At 42.3% G+C, this 16,149-nt stretch overlaps 1 protein-coding gene across 1 annotated transcript in view; it reads left to right on the forward strand.

The window, feature by feature from the left end:
- The first annotated feature begins 1,697 nt into the window (after nt 1-1,697).
- Nucleotides 1,698-16,149, forward strand: part of susd6 (sushi domain containing 6) — a 30,339-nt gene continuing 15,887 nt past the window's right edge. Inside the window, exons 1-2 of the mRNA XM_079180232.1 lie at nt 1,698-1,898; nt 7,348-7,530. Of these exons, the coding sequence (XP_079036358.1) occupies nt 7,389-7,530 (142 nt within the window). The 5' untranslated portion in view covers nt 1,698-1,898; nt 7,348-7,388. The remainder of the gene's footprint in view (nt 1,899-7,347; nt 7,531-16,149) is intronic.

Genomic DNA, 16,149 nt, shown 5'->3' on the forward strand with positions numbered 1-16,149 from the left:
AAGAGTGGATTTAATAACAGCTGTGTAGGATCAACAGAGTTGTAAACATCTGACAATCATGTTTGTGCCAATTAAATTAAATGTTGTGTTATGGTTTTAATAGTGATCTGTTTTTGGACATTGAGGCATGGTAGCACCTTTCAACCCTAGAATGCATCTTTTCATTTGGAGTAGCACCTCTGTAGTCATTGCATATGCATTTCCTTACCAACAACCGTAGCATGCTGTGATTCACATGGCTGGAGTGGACCTTTGCACCATTCGCCTAGTGCAATAACATCATAACAACTACAGAGACAGATTATTTAGATCAACTTTTAAAGGACAATGCGATAACTATTTAAAAGTAGAAGGACATCACATACAATTGTAAAATGCAAATTGAATAACCATACAAATACCATGAATATCTTTTAAAAAAATACAATGAACTAGATTATTTGCTAAATAATATAACTGTAGTTTCTTAAAGGCCTCTATTACTTTCTATGTGAAGTGAAACTAAGAGCATAAATGAAAGATTATTGTATAATATGGATTAAATTATTCTCACATTAAAGCCAAATTAGTTTTATATCTTCCTCAACATTTCTCTATAATAAACCTTATGTTGTCACCATATCTTCCCATATTTCATGGATCCAGAAAAATCAATAACACATTACATTTCTTTCGAACAACTACTTCATTTTTGTGGAAGACATGATTGATTCAAAAATGTTCTGATCTTTAGCTGTATGACACAGATATTTCCAAATACTTTATGAACTATATGTGGGTATAGGACTAAATAAGTATTTTTTCTTGTGTGTTTCTTTGCAGTGATGCAACGTTTTGCAAGGTTACAGTGCAGGGTGAACTGCGGTTTGGAGGGTTGAGAGATCTCACTTTCTTTCCCCTCTGAGTGAATGAAAGTGAGACTTCCACCCACTCATTCAAGCACATTGTGTAAATACATTGCAGTAATGTATTTCATATGATGAAATATACACATACCATATCAGAACATTTAGACCACCAGTCTATTTATTCATCACCTTTTGTATTGAGAAGCTAGTCATCTAAAGGTGTATTTAGTGCATATGCACTCTGTGATGATGCATTTTTACCAGCAGCCACAGCTACAAAGAAAAACCATATGAGATGATCTAATGAAAGACATCCAACTGAAAAGATATCAGATATGAAGGAGATATTACAATAACAGTAAGAACCTTTCAGGTGGTGTAGCTAGCTATAGGTGCTTGCAGATAAGTATTTCAGACAAAGCAGTGGCAGACAAAACACATCACAGTTGTAGCTCAGGATGCAAGTAGAAAAAAGTAAAACACACAACTATAAATATATCCAAAGTCTATGGAATATTATTTCGTATTTTATTCATTTAATTTGTATGTCAACAGGTAAATAGGCCTACATCACACATTGAGGTTATTATTTCTATAGGAAAATTCTCTACATGCACCATAATGCATTCAATTTTTAAACAGGATATTTGCAGTTTTTATTGTTCTAAGTGTTGGTGTATTTTTCTTTGTCGTGTATCTCTTGATTTCTTTTGTCTCTCCCCCCATCTCAACACCAAAATGCTGTGCTTTTATTTTGAAGTCGATCTCCTTGTGGTTGGCTTGACAGATTAGGATCCGCCCTTTTTAACGAGGTAGCCATGGAGACCGCGCGAGAGCGAGGCAGCTGGTAAGAGTTCTCACAGCGAGTGTTTCCGCTCACCTAAAACAAGGAGGACAAGGAACAACGGGACAGTACTCACGGAACTAGACGACGAAAACATTCTATTTTTAAATATTATTCCGCCACATTCTGGTTTTTGGGTGTGTCGATGTTTACAACCGTCAATGCATCGAGTGTGAAGCCGTGAGAGGAGGTTAACCTTTACGTTGGTGAGTCTTTGCCTGTTTTTCGCAAGCTAAGCACACATAATAGGCCACTACGAGATCTGTCTTTCTCTCTCCTCCCCGTTTGTATTTCTTTATTGTACTATTAGAAACAGGGGGAATGTTCCCTACGCTACAGCAACATTTAATTATTTGTCAAGGAGAAAAACGAGTTGTCAATTGTGTGTTTATAAACTAGCTTAACTAGCTTAAGTGTGTTGTTAATTAAGCTAGCCGTGGTCAGTGACACACGTTAATACGCTGTGTATAAACGCTACGATACGTGTATTATCGTATTCTGTTGGCGTTAATTGTTTATCGGATAACACACCCTTGCATGACAAAGTGCTTAGAGATACAATACACTCGATTAACCGGCTCTAGTAGGTAGTTCATCTAGTCTCAGTTAACAGTTGTAGCGTTACTGTATTGTTGTTATTTATTTTACATAAGGTGGACAGTAATACAGAGTACAAAACATTGTCGAACACAATCGGCTTTCTGAATTATTTATGGTGTGAGACTAGCTGAGACAAATACCTAACAATCGTATGTGTAGCCACTTTGTTAGAATGAGTTTGCCTTGGTTTTGTCTTTGTTTTTGTCCTCGATGTATGTGCGTGTTTGTAGTCCTGGCAGCCCACCACACTCTTTGTTTAAATAGCTCGCTGTACAGTTGCACGTGTCGAAGCGTGTGACTCTTGCTTTTAGAGCTGCCATGAAGGCAGTTGACCACGTTTCATACAGTTGCGGAGAAGTATTATTTACTTTTAAGGGCCCGCCTTGCTCAGATGTAACCTCTTAATCTCCCACTCCCTCGCTTTGTGTCCCAACAAGAGTTTGATTCGCTCTTGTTAGAAATGACATGCTGCAGCAAAGGGCAGGGAAGTCCAAAGGTGAGCTGTTTTTCATCATCATAATGGAGAACAAAGATGACATGTACATTTCATAAGAGAGGAAGATATGACTACACTTCCCTCTAAGCAAATAGTTTGGTGTCCTGTGTCTAACATGAGTCCAAACCAATGTTTTGATCATGATTTTGTGAGAGCGGGTGGGGACGAGATGATAATGTATTTGCCACACTCTTTATACTGTGGCAGCTATCCCTACTTTATGGTAAGATTGGACTTTAGTCAGTTGTGTTTTTATGCATAAGTGTGGTGAACTGCCATGATATGACAGGGTTATAGCCAAAACCAGACAATCCTGCCTGAATACTTGATCCATTACAGCGTACAAAGAAACTATTTCTCATTTAGATTTTCTGCATTACCTGTATTATATGATGCTCTATATCATATACAGCTATTTTTTACCATATTTCCAATCCCCAAAAGTGTTTCTTCTTTTCAACAAAATAAATCACCATCGCTGGAAAATAACTCTCCACTATTATAAAACCCACTGTCAGTGAACATTTTCCAGACAGTCGGCTACTTTGTCGCTGACCAAACAGTGAGTTGTTCGCACTTAGTCAGTGATCCACTTTGTGCCTTATGCCAACACGGTTTTTGATGGCAGCCTTTTTAGTTTACGTGGCAATTGCAATAATTTAAGTGTGTTGATGTTTTGCTTTTATTATTTCTTGACACGTCACAATGTTTTTATACCCTATGATATATTTAGAGGCAGCTTATTCTGCTGGGTAGTGTGCGTTCACTTGTCCCGCAGCCGTATTCAAACCTAAAGATGTCTCTCACGGCAGAACTCATCAGAGCTGATTCTTTTTTTAAAGTGTCAGAAGAATCGCTCATTTGACTCGCATTGTTTCCGATTGACTTGTTTTGTTCTTACACATTGTACACACTCTGGCTTTCACAGAGGGACCAGCAGATACACAATGGGCAGCTTTAATGGCTCTCAATTTAAAACTCATTGTGTGACTGCAGTGAGGTTTTTTCAAGTCCCAGTCCAGCATTCAGAGGCCTTTTTCTGTTTGACAACATAGCTTAGAGAAAACATCTTGTGAGTACAGATAAGAACACTGCGTTTGGCTTCAATCCCATCCCTGGCTTTCCCCCACCCTTTCACCGATGTCAATATGACATGACAGTGTCTCTCTTGTTTCATCTTACTTCTCTCCTTTTTGCTTTTCTCCGTCTTTCACTCTGTTTCTGTCCCCTTCCCTTGCGGCGGTACAGAGGGATGCTTGGTCGCTGAGGGGCTTAGCACTACATGCATTTTTTTTTTTTTTAAACAAAGGGTCCTTTCTGTGCTGCCATGCAGAGCCCCATCTCTGGGCTCCCTCCACAGGACCAGGCGGGCTCTAGCAGCCGCAGTAGCATTCGGGTCTATCGGGTGGAAATCTCCTCCCGGCTGTTTCTTTGGCACACTGAGTGCTCTCTGTTCCCGGACACATGCCTGCGCTGCTGCTCTCCTTGGCTCCCTTTGCATTCCAGGAGCCTCGGGCAGCTGAAAAACTGCAGTAGCAGCATGCTGGCTGGCTGCTTGTCTCACTGGTGTCTGAAGTGGAAAGTTGCATAGTTTTTCCCCGAAGTGGAGGCCTAAACAGACAAAGTATTTATGCTATAAAAACCTCCACTTCCTTAATGAAATGGGCCCAAACATGGCCTACACAACGGACAAGTAGCATTGCTATTTTTAGCAATGACATTCAGGCCCGCAACTAACGATTATTTACATTGTTGAGTATGGTAACTTCTTCAATTGTCTTGTTTATTTGACAGTTAAAAACTTTAGATATTCAGTTAACAGGTATGTAGAACCCAGAAAAGGGCGAATCCAGGAAACAAGGAAGTTGCCTTGTTCTTTTGTATGAGTACGTGTTTGACTTTCTTGCGACATCTGGGTGTATGGGCTGACAGCATGTACGTGTCATTACATGTTTTTTAAATTTCTTTTAAGCAATTCTGTCGAGTCAGTTTAGATGAATTAGCTTTCTGCTTGTATTTCAGTTGCTGCTTCAAGTTTGATAAGATGTGTATCATATTCTGTCCACTATCCTGTTCCAGTAACACTAATATAACTGTGAGCAGTCATACTGCAACGATGGCTTGGATGTCGGCCATTTAGAATGGCTTTGAAATGATACTGATGGCTATTTAAACACGCACCGTTTGACTGTACATACAGCAATGGCACCACAGGCTGTACATTGTGATCAGGTAAACTGATGTTACATCTCCAGATGCAGCTCCTGACAGGACGTGTTTGTTCACATGGTTAGACTCAAGTCTTTTTTCCAGGAAACATAAACTAAAAGTTTAAAATAGCAGCACCGTCTTTAATGCGATCTGTCGAGCTCAACATCAGGAAACCCACACAGTTGAAAGTTATAAAGTTGACATCCATACTTGAAGTATTTTTGTGCTTTTGCTGTCAAACTAAATGCGTGAGCTCACAGTCAGTGCATTAAAAGATCTGCAAAATAAAAATCCTTTCATGCGCCAAGCTGTCTTGTTCCAGCTAATTGGAAAGCTGTATTTTGTGGGCTACCTTAGCACAGAGTTAATGACTTTGTCCTTTCTCAGTCGCTCTTGTGTGCATGCAATTGGGCTAATTCTGCTTAAGTTTTCACTTTACAAACATACCGGCCGGTCAATACTCTGCCCTCGGCTCTCTCAGGAGGTCAGCCCCGCATTATAAATGCCATCGCAAGTGGTTATTTACATCCCAACAAGTACCACTAAACAAAACGCGTTCCGTCTTTTGTCCCGGCTGTGACTTTTGTTTGTCCTCGAAATTTATAAGACGTTCATCTGGCACATCGTCATCTGAGTTACCGCAGGGCCTCAGCAGCAGTGCGCTGATCCCAACATGGCCGAATGAGAAAAGTGTCTATGAATCAAATGGCTGGCGCAGGTCCCATGCGTGTGTTTTTGACTGCCTGCCCTTTGGCTCAATGCAGAGCCCAAACTGTCCTGCCAAATGTGGCTTGCGTCACTCTCGCCCGCTGGCGTGGGCCACCTGCAGGTATGCCTCTCCACCGCACATCAGAGAGATGGCAGGCAGAAGGCGGCCCTGCTGTTTGTGTTTTATTTCTGCCAATTTCAAGCATCTTGATCATTCAAACCTCGTGCGGGACACGCAAATGTGAAAGCACAGGTAGATACGAAAAAAACAAACCACGAATGAGCACGTGTGTGTTTACACTTACTTCCCTCATCGCTGTAGTTCCGGGTCATCGGTGGCAGCGGCCACGCAGCAGATCTGCAATCAAATTCACAGCTCTCTCTGAGTGCAGCCGTGCCATTACTGTAGCCATTAGCTCAGCAGCCTTGAGTAACTGTAATGGGCCCTCTGCCCTCTCTTGAGGATATGCTGCCTGCCAGCAAGCTAGTTCCACCGCTAACCCAACTACTGCTACTGCATCCCGATCGCTCTGTAGCAACGTAATCAAGACTGCACCTGCAGCTCGTTAATGTAATGATGGTGTAAGTCTCATTGTGTCCCCCCTCAATCAATCAACCAACAAATGCTTTCGTCTTTCAGTGGTATCGCACAGAGGTTTGTGAAGAGACGTTTGATTTAACATTTACAACAGATACCAGCACCTGCTAGATAAGAACTTTGACAAATGGAACCATAACATTTTGCCAGTCGGTAACGAGTGGGGCAAGGACCAAACAGAAGCTTATTATTTGGGTGATGTTGTTATTAGGCCGTATTTCAGAAAGTAGCGCCTGATGAAGTTATCAAATATATTATCCATCACACTCGGTGGCTTATGACAGCGTGCAGCATATGGCGACGTTGCATCACAGCCGAGCAGACGGCGGCATGGCATCTGTTTGTCATTCAACTGTAAAGTACTGTACCCTCTTTATTGAAACACTTTAATAACTACATTTGAGGAATTCCTTGGTTATGTAAATTTGTAAATGCATTAACAAACTAATAATGACCAATAAATACACTAACGCGTGTCTTTTAAAGATCTGCCACCCCAACACCAGGGAGTCCTAAAGTTTGACTTATTCAACGATGAAGCTACGGTAACCCCTGTTTTATTTTGACTCTCTCACACACTTTTAGCGTCGCTACCCCCAATGCTCCTACTACCTCAGCAGCAGCAGCAGGGATCTGTTTCCCCGGTACATCATCTACAGCAGAGCGTAATGGCTGCTTTATTTAGTTAGATCCTGTGTCGGGGCCAAGACGCTGGGGTCGAGGGGAGATCAGAGGAAACTCTCCCGCTGTTGCTTTCAAAAAAGAACGCTGGAAAACTGCCGTTTGTCTGCCTGTCGGTGGTTTAAATATTAGGATGCTGCAGAAGTATGAGAGTAGGAAATGCACATTGTTATTATCAGGAACCCAACCGCTACTTGATGACATGCCGAGATGGCCTTTTCTCTGTCTGTCACTCTCTCTCCCTTTAGTCTTTAAATCTCTCGCTCTATTCCCTCCCGTCTCTCTGTGTTGCGTTTGGTTACATAATCCTCGCTGAATGTTGATAGTAATCCCCCCCTCCCTCTCTATGTGGTCTGGACAGGTTAAGCCGTAGAGGACTCTCGCTGGTCGCCAGAGGAAAAGATGTGCAATGGGATGGTAGCGTTTCAGACGAGAGCCCTGTCCTCCTCCTCTTCTTCCTCAGCCTCCTCCTCTCTAGCCCACAGGCTGGCTGCCTCCGCGCTCCTCCTCCTCTTCACCCTGCTCCCCAATGGTCACGCATCAGGTAAGATTCAGACACACACACACACACACACATCTTTCTCTCTCTCGCTGTCTCCGCTCCCATATGATACATGTTGACTAAACCGCCATCTTCGCCCGTCTCTTGGGAATTGATTGAGGTTATTTCCCCCCCATCTTGCAGGTCAGTTATATTAAATTGGCTTCCTTTACCCTTGGGTCTGTGAGGATGCTCTGCCACCGAGGCGGCAGCAGCTGAGAGCCCGATCCCCCCCCACCCACCCTGTGAATCCATTCACTGCCCTAATGAGTCACAACCGCTCCTTCCACTATTGAGTGAAACAGAGAGATGATGTTGTCTGCGGTCGCGTTACTGTCATAAGGTTTTAATCAGCGATGACATTTAGTGTCCTCTGAGAGCTTTCGCCATGGCTAGCATATAGTGGTGCAACGGGTCATAAAATGGTTCAGATCGGATCAGCACAAAAGAAAAGAAGGGAGCAAGTATAACTTTTAGCAATCCCTGATCATGTGTTTTTGCTAATTGCTGATCATTTACGATCCATATTGGCTGGTCTGCAAGGCTCCAGACTAATTATTTTTTGCCACCGTCCCAAAAATCATTTCAACCACTCTGAAGTCCGAGTAAACCATCAAATATTCTAAATGTTTAATCTTTTATATCATCTATAATGTTTTTTCTTCTTCATAAAAACACACAAATCACATGATAAGGAAATAAAAGATTGTATTTGTATGGATTAAAACCAATAGTGTCGTCAGTAGTTTTAATGATGTATAAGCTGCTTAGAGCTAGTGTAAACCGCTCATAATTCATTTAAATATTTATATTAAAGTGAAAACATCTCCTCCAAACAACTGCATTTATTCAAGTTTCTCACCAACACTACATTTTACGAGATTACATGTGAACACATCATGATCGCGTTATAATTTACCTTCACCCAATACTCATTTTCACTGAACAGAGCCTGAACGCATCATGATGTAACCGAACGGAGCCTTCCTTCGTTGGCGTTAGTGGTGCTGCCATCGTTACAGTTCTCCTCCTGTTGATTTAAACACAGATTGGTTCTTTACGATGTAACATCATCAGAGATCGGCTACTAGAAAAGCATGAAAGCCGATGTCCTGGTGGCAGATTTTGCTGAATGATAACGATCGTCAGTAAAACTTTAATTCACACTGTGATGGTTAACTTTAAACTGTGTTATTAATCTGCGGTTCACAAATTACGAGGGGGGATCCGGACGGACCAGTGGTCCGTTACACCTCTACGAGCAAGCTTTGTTTATTGCCCCACAAATATTTATATTTTTTTTAATTTGGTTGACACTTGGAAAAAAAGTAAACATGGGTAACACAGCCTCCACAGGACCTATAGAGCTTGTGCACTTTTTTAGTTTCTTTCTTAAGGAATACAATGTTAATGGCATGTACTCGTTGAACCCTTCACTTGTGCCAGCTTTCCTTTCACTTCAGCTATCCAATGTTCCAGTCCCCCTCCCCCCACACAAACACACACACACACACACACACACACTCCTCTCACATAGCCAGCTTGTGAAATGTGCCAGATGTCCTTGCCACAGAGTGGAGGCAGACTGTGTATGTGTGAATAAGTAAATGTGTGCGAGGGGTGGTTTAAGGCTTTGGGATGTTTTTAAAGCTTTAATTGATCAACTTTCTCTCTAATGCCTTTAAATAAAGGAATGTGTGAGAGAAACGGCAAAGAAAGGATTAGCGGTCTGTGAGAGACGGGCGGATGGACAGGGGGAGGGCACTGCTGATCCCGAGTGTATCATCTCTCTCTCTCTCTAACTCTTATGTAATACACATGATTCATGTGGAGCCCAGAGGGGCTGGTATCACACTCACGTTCTGCATCCAACACACATACAACCCACGTGCTCTGTGTACTGTATTTGTGTGTATATGTGTGTGTATCTTTCCGTGTGTGTGCTCCACATACTCTGGTTACTTGTGGATCTTATACATATCACATGATGAAATCACATGATTCAGTGTCAAAAGACGGACCCTGTATCCACCATGTTCATGACAGTTGGTGCATTACATAGGGACACGTTTCTTCTTTTCCAGTACCCATGATGCACCTGTGCCTTTCAGACTGCCAGTCAGCTGATGTAAAATGACAGGAGGGTCTCCAGACTCCATCACTAGGACTGTTTCCACTGGCATGTTTAAATGCCTATAGACCTGCTATCTCGTTGAATGCTTGAAGACATCTGCCTGGACATTTGTTATATATTTATTTTGTTTTTCTTATCGATACCTGTAGTATCTCGTGTTCTCGTTAACCTAGATTTCAAGCACGCAATGGAAAATTCCAGACGGTGCTTTGAGTGAGCGTTCAACAATACAAAGGTTAGCTTTGGGTGTTGTCAAAGTGTCAAGTGCATTTGTGACATAATCACTTCCTTATAGTGCAGCATTCAGGCTGACTCACAGTTCTGGGTCTTAAAACGCTCCTGATATTTGCTCTCCTGTATTAAACAAATATAGTTTTATATATTAAAAAAAAGCACGTAATTATTTACAACCACTTCCATAACCGGTTGCTTATGATTGAGTACATAACTTCAGATATCTGATGAGGGAATTCAGAATTCAGTCAGTGTAGTGTGAACCTAAATATTTAATCACACATCACAAGCTGCTTGTGTTGAGGAATGGAAGATTTAGAAAAAGACCGCACAACAAAGGATGACAATTTAATGCTTATTGATAAGAATATATGAATACAAACAGCATGAATGGGATGTATGACAACATACCATTTCAGCCATTGCAATACTAAAACAACAAATAAGGGTATTTCAGCATTTACAACATGGAAGTATGAAATATAATCTATAATTAGAACTATTACCATAAAGGTAAGGTACTCATCATGTTATCAGTTCTGTCCACTGGCCGGCCTCCCTCCCCTGCTCGGCATACATAATTCACAGAGGTGATCCCTTGGCGTGTTCCAGGGATGGCGATTGCTCTGGAAAATTTCATGAATATGAAATGTTATCAATGCTGACAGGCTGATTCCAGACTCATACAAAGAGTAGCGTGCTGTATGAATAGAAATGGAGACTTAGAATATATACTCTGCAGCATTTGCATACTAGAGCCAAAGCTCTAAACACCAGAGATGACACCGAGCGGCAACAAACTCCTATTTTCGATTCTTTTTTTTTTTTTTTACCTTTTAAGTGATGGGAAATAAGATGGAGAGACAGGATGAAAGACGGCAACGGTTGAGCGCCTCTTCGCTCATGATTGTTTGGTGTCTTTAACAAAGAAAGGAACAGCTTTGAGCTTCCGTATTGATGGCTTCCCTTTTGTGTACCTGTCAATATGCTCAGTTAGGGAGAAGTCACAAAGCCTTTTGGAGCAGAGGTATTTATAGAACCAATCACGGTCCGAGCCGTGTCTTTCTTATCTGTTGTTCAGCTGTTCAATGTAAACAAGATTACCAGCGGAGTAGCTGCTTAGCTCATGTAAATGGCTTAAATTTGTGCTTGTGGTTACAATGTATGACCTGTGTTAATGATCGCGTACATTTTTCCAGAAGTAGCAGCATGCTGAGCAAAATATCCTCTGCTTTCAAGCAGGGTGCCAGTAAACAAACACAGCAACAAAGCGGCACTCTGGGTTTTGTGTATGCACAAGATAAATGGCAACAGTCTGGAGGAGTTTTCAGGGCACAGTGCAAACATTACTTGTCTTTTCTGAGTGTATCTGACATCCCCACTAATGTTGGCCTCATAGAGCTCAGTTCCTAATATGGTGTCAGTGCCTCACAGTGAGCCTTTTGTGGTTTGTTTCAGGGGAAGCGGACCTAGACAGTGAGTCAGAACTGACATAGTAATAAAGATGGGAACTCTGAGCGCCACAGGGTCTATTCACATGGATCACACGCCGTGTTTTTCTGCTCTAACAGCGTTATATGTCAGGAGGCAAAAAAAAGAGGACTCTGACCGTCCTTGTGGGTCCACTTAAACGGATAAACGACTCCGTCTAAAAAACTCCATTGTCTTCTGGAGTGGAGTTAAAGCTATTACAGGAGAGTGCCGGCGAGGAGCAGAAGACTCCCACAAGCAGGCCTGCTGTGGGCTCTGTGTGGTGCCGACGTCTTATGTATGTACATGTGTGAGAACGGGAAATGGCTTTCCCCCCGGCCTGGAAGAAAAAGTGGAGTCATAGGGTAAAGTCAAGAGCAGGGGGAGGACGGCCAGAGACGGAGCAGAGAGCTGCCCTTCTTATTTCCTCTGGGATTTGTGTTTGTTTTTGACAATCGATTGTTGTCCGTTCTTGGCTCGAGTTGAATACACTTTTTCTCCACCTGGTTGAAGGCCCAGTGTACATACAGATCCCTTTGTTTTGGCAGGTCTTGCATCACGTGTATCGGACCAACTCAAGGACATGAGGGTGTTTTCTCGAAAGTCAAGCTCAAGGAAAAAGACTCAACAACCCCCCCCCCCCCCCTTTCTTTTTCTTTTTTTTTTTTAATAACAGAGTAGACTCCAGTGGCTAGCATAGCGTCATTGCTCCGACCACAGAGGAAAAATATCTGAATGAGCCTTGGCCTACTTCAGGCATCTTCAAACAGCTGTATAGTCTTTGAAACGTGTTGCTTTCTGTAGCCAAACAAAATGGTGTGCGTGCGTGTGCGTGTGTGTGTGTGCGTGTGTGTGCGTGTGTGTGTGTGCGTGCGTGTGCGTGCGTGTGCGTGCGTGTCTGTGTGTGTGTCACACTGTTGATGGCCAGCCCTCGCACAAAGTTCGCTAGATCGGCTGTGTGTACAAACAGTGCCGCCCGAGGGAGGGAAACGATGGGTCCTGTGCAATTAACTGTTCAGAATAGTCCCCTGAAGTCCTGTTAGCGAGGCAGTTTGAAGGCAGGCAGGAGTAAAGCAATCCGTCGCTGGCTACCGACTCCTTTTCTGAAATGTGAGAACAAAGAGGGCTTTTGGGGGGGGGGGGGTTGGAAACCACAGGCCAAACCACAGCAAGCTGCCGCTCCAATAGATCACCAGTCTGCAATTAGGACTGCTAACTCTCAGAGAGAGAGAGAGAGTATATTGAGCACTGCACAGTCACTTTTGAACGGTGTTTCTGTTCTTCTCTATCTCTCTCTGTCTCTCTCTCTTAAAGGCTCCGGCCATTAGAGGCAGTCTGGTCGAAATCCATCAGCCTTTCACTACCTGTGTGTTTATCACTTGAGCCATCACTCTCTGCTATCACCCAGCGTCATTTAACGGCTCACCCACCCAACCGGGCCCGCAAGGGAACCTTAGACAAAGAAGTACTCCTTCTAATACTCTCCAGACTGTGGTGGGTTGAACGGGCAGGTCGATTACTTGGTGAACATCCCAGATGGCCAAGATTAGTGTCAGCTTCTTTTTGATTGTCATTTCATTCGTTTTATTTGTGTTTGGGGTGACGGTATCTCATGTCGGATACAGATATTCTTGGTTGGGTTAGTTGTGCGTGCAGTGCGCTGATCACCATCTTGTTACTTCTCCTCTGGTGAAAGGTGAAGCATCGTAAAGGTTAATGAATGTCGAAGTAGGAAGCGGTAGCACTGGCAGCAAACGGGTGGAATATGATAACGTACAAGTTGCGATATACGGAGCATTCAAAAGCCACACTCTCACTGGTTATTTGTCATGCTAATGCAGTGACTGTAATGATAAAAAACCCCATGCAGCTATTATTAAAAACACCATGCTACTTTGCATTGTTTAAAGCTTTGTTTCTGGGGTCTCTCTGCAGAACTCGAGGATTATTTTGAAGCTTCATTAAGGCTGGGGGGGGGGGGGGAGAGAGGCAGTTTGTAAATTGTTTTTCTGTGAAATGTGTGTGGTTGTCTGAAGCAGCAGGCAGTCATAATGATTTCCAAAGGGCCTCATCTGAGGGACCAGCCTGCTGAGTAGAGGACATCTCTGACTAATGAGCTGCTAAATATATCCCCCAGCCTCTCCTGTCTTCTGTTGCATTTGCTTCAGTTCTTTCAGTCTTTTATTCATTTTTTTTTGTTTCGTTTTTGTCTTCACTCTTTCATTCTGTTTTCAACCATCTTTGTACTTTCTTTCTTTTTTTTTTTTAAGTTTTGTATTCCCATTGACAAGCCGTCTTCTTAAAATCGTGCCAAAGACAGATTCATGTTAATCTCTTTTTTTTTCATTTTCACTCTGTTCTGTCTCCCATTTTCTTTGTTTTTGTCTTGTTTTCTTTCCTCTCCGCTTTCATGTGTGTTTTTCAGGCCCACTGAAACAGTGTGGGCTGATTTTTCTTCGTTACACCATTATTCAACAGCAGCATCCTGTTCAAACAAGTTCACCTGCTTACACATAAGGCACCGAGCTTCCTACACACATGCCCGCACAACGTTTGAGGCATCCACGCTGTGTCAGACTGTGAGCAACCAGGTCGTGACGCAGGTCCGCCATGAATGCTTTTCTAACCAATTGGTGATATCTTGATGACAATTTGAAGGCTTGAGGTTCATTCATCGAACCAGCTTTCTGTGGCTTTTGTCATTTCCCTTTTACAGTTTTTTTCAATTGCTAACAAGCAGTGTTCAATACTGAAACCACATTTTCAAAACTCTTCATACAGTCTGCATTACCGAGATTCATTTTGGCCAAACAGTTAATCTAACCTCCAAAACTCACTCAGACCAACAAAACACTTCATACATGTCTCAAAATAAGCTCGTTCCACCAATCACTGGCAACAAATTCTCATTCAGAAAACATGCATGTCACTCAGAACACACTGACCTAAAAAACACTAGCAACAGGGAGCATTACATAAATTATGAACTTTTATTTAGTTAGAATGAATTTTCACATAAACAGTATTTCAATATGGAATCACAGATTTTTAATTTATTGAATGTACTAAAGCATACGTATGTAACAAGAATGAATCAGAAATATTTTTTCTTTTTTTAATATAGTACTTTATTTGTGAAATTTATTTTGAAATTTAGACATATTGTACTGTACTGTAATATGTATCATCTCACCTGTTGTTTTGCCGGAAAATTTGTATTACAGTATTGACGCAACTGTTGAGCGGGGCAGATTAGGTTGCACCCTTAGACCGGCCTCTCTCAAAGTGAGACCATGGTTTACAACATGGTCAATAATTGTGGCCCTTATTTCATCCGATATCACCGCTCTTGGTCTTCCTCTCCTTTGTCCTCCACGCACTCTCCCTCGTACCACTCCTCTTTCCCCACCAACCTGTCTTCTGTGATCCATATTTCCAAACAAAATCAGTTCCAAGCTATCCCCTTTTACTGAAACATAGTAATTAGACTAAAGCAAGACACCTGGGCTGGCTTTGAGCTGAAATTGCAATTAGCTTGGAATGATTATTATTTCATTTTCATTCATTTTCTATATTTCAAAATAATTACTGCAGAAATGTTTGAAATTTGCCATCATTCTGATTTGAATGTGCTTTTATCAGTTTTGAAAGCAGTGTGTTAGCATATGAAAAATGTCCTGCAAATACATAGTTTTTTGCAGTTTGTGGAGTATGAATGACAAAAGTGTTTGTGAATTTTGAAAAATGTAGTGATTGAATGCATTTTGTCTGAAAGCAATGAAAAATGATTCACAGTTTGGTCCGTAGACACTTGTGTGTCGCTGAATGTGTGAAGAGTTTTGAACATGTGGTTTCAGTATTGAACACTGCTTGTTAGCAATTGAAAAAAACTGTAATATCACTGGGAAAATGTAACGCCCTAAGCTGACAGAAGGCTCAGAAAGACAGCCTTATAGATCAAGGAGGTGGCATTTCTTCGCTAACCTTGCTGACGAATAAAGCTGCTCTCACTGTAGCCTGCTTCACAATAAAAGCTTTCATGCCGCTTCTATGCTTTTAATGTGAAGCAGCAGTATATTTTTGGCTTGCAGTAGCACTATCTTAACACAGAAATTACAACTCCAACCCAGCAGAAATGCTCCGGTGAGACAGCAACTACTAAAGTAAAGCTCCTTTACTGTGCTTTCCTTTTTATCTGCCTGCAAGGCCGTCGTGTTTAGCACAACAACTCGGTCGAGGGCAGCAACTGTCACATCTGGACCGACATGTTCCCGGTTAGCGTGCTTCTCTCCTGCTAGGAATGCACATGGAAGTACAGAGTGGATACGCATACGAACAGGCCTCAACGTGCCGCAGCTGTAACGAGACGTTGGGAAATGTGGCAACACTGTACGGCATCACACGCACAAGCCCTTAATCTGTTGACTCAGCTTTTAGCTTCTAACTTTAGCTTTGTCAGAAGCTCTCGTCAAAACGTCTTCTAGTTTACTTGCTAAATAGCGTATAAAGGAACGTGTAGGCTACTCAAACACCGCCGGTCTCGGGCTGTAAAATAAAGTAAACCACTTGATCTGATTTTGATCTGAGGTCGAGGGGCCGGGCTGCATCCGTGTTTCATGTTGTTATGGGTGGATGTGCCGAACAGCTGTTTCTCTTTAACTGAGTGCGTTTCAGCAGAAACGGCTTCATCGTCGCTGTCTGATTCGGAAGTTTAGCATCGCACGGGTTCCCTCGACAAACAGCCGATGAGTTATTTTCCATTTTGGATTATTGGATTGTCACAA

This window comes from Pholis gunnellus, assembly GCF_910591455.1.
Source record: "Pholis gunnellus genome assembly, chromosome: 19".
NCBI lineage: Eukaryota > Metazoa > Chordata > Actinopteri > Perciformes > Pholidae > Pholis > Pholis gunnellus.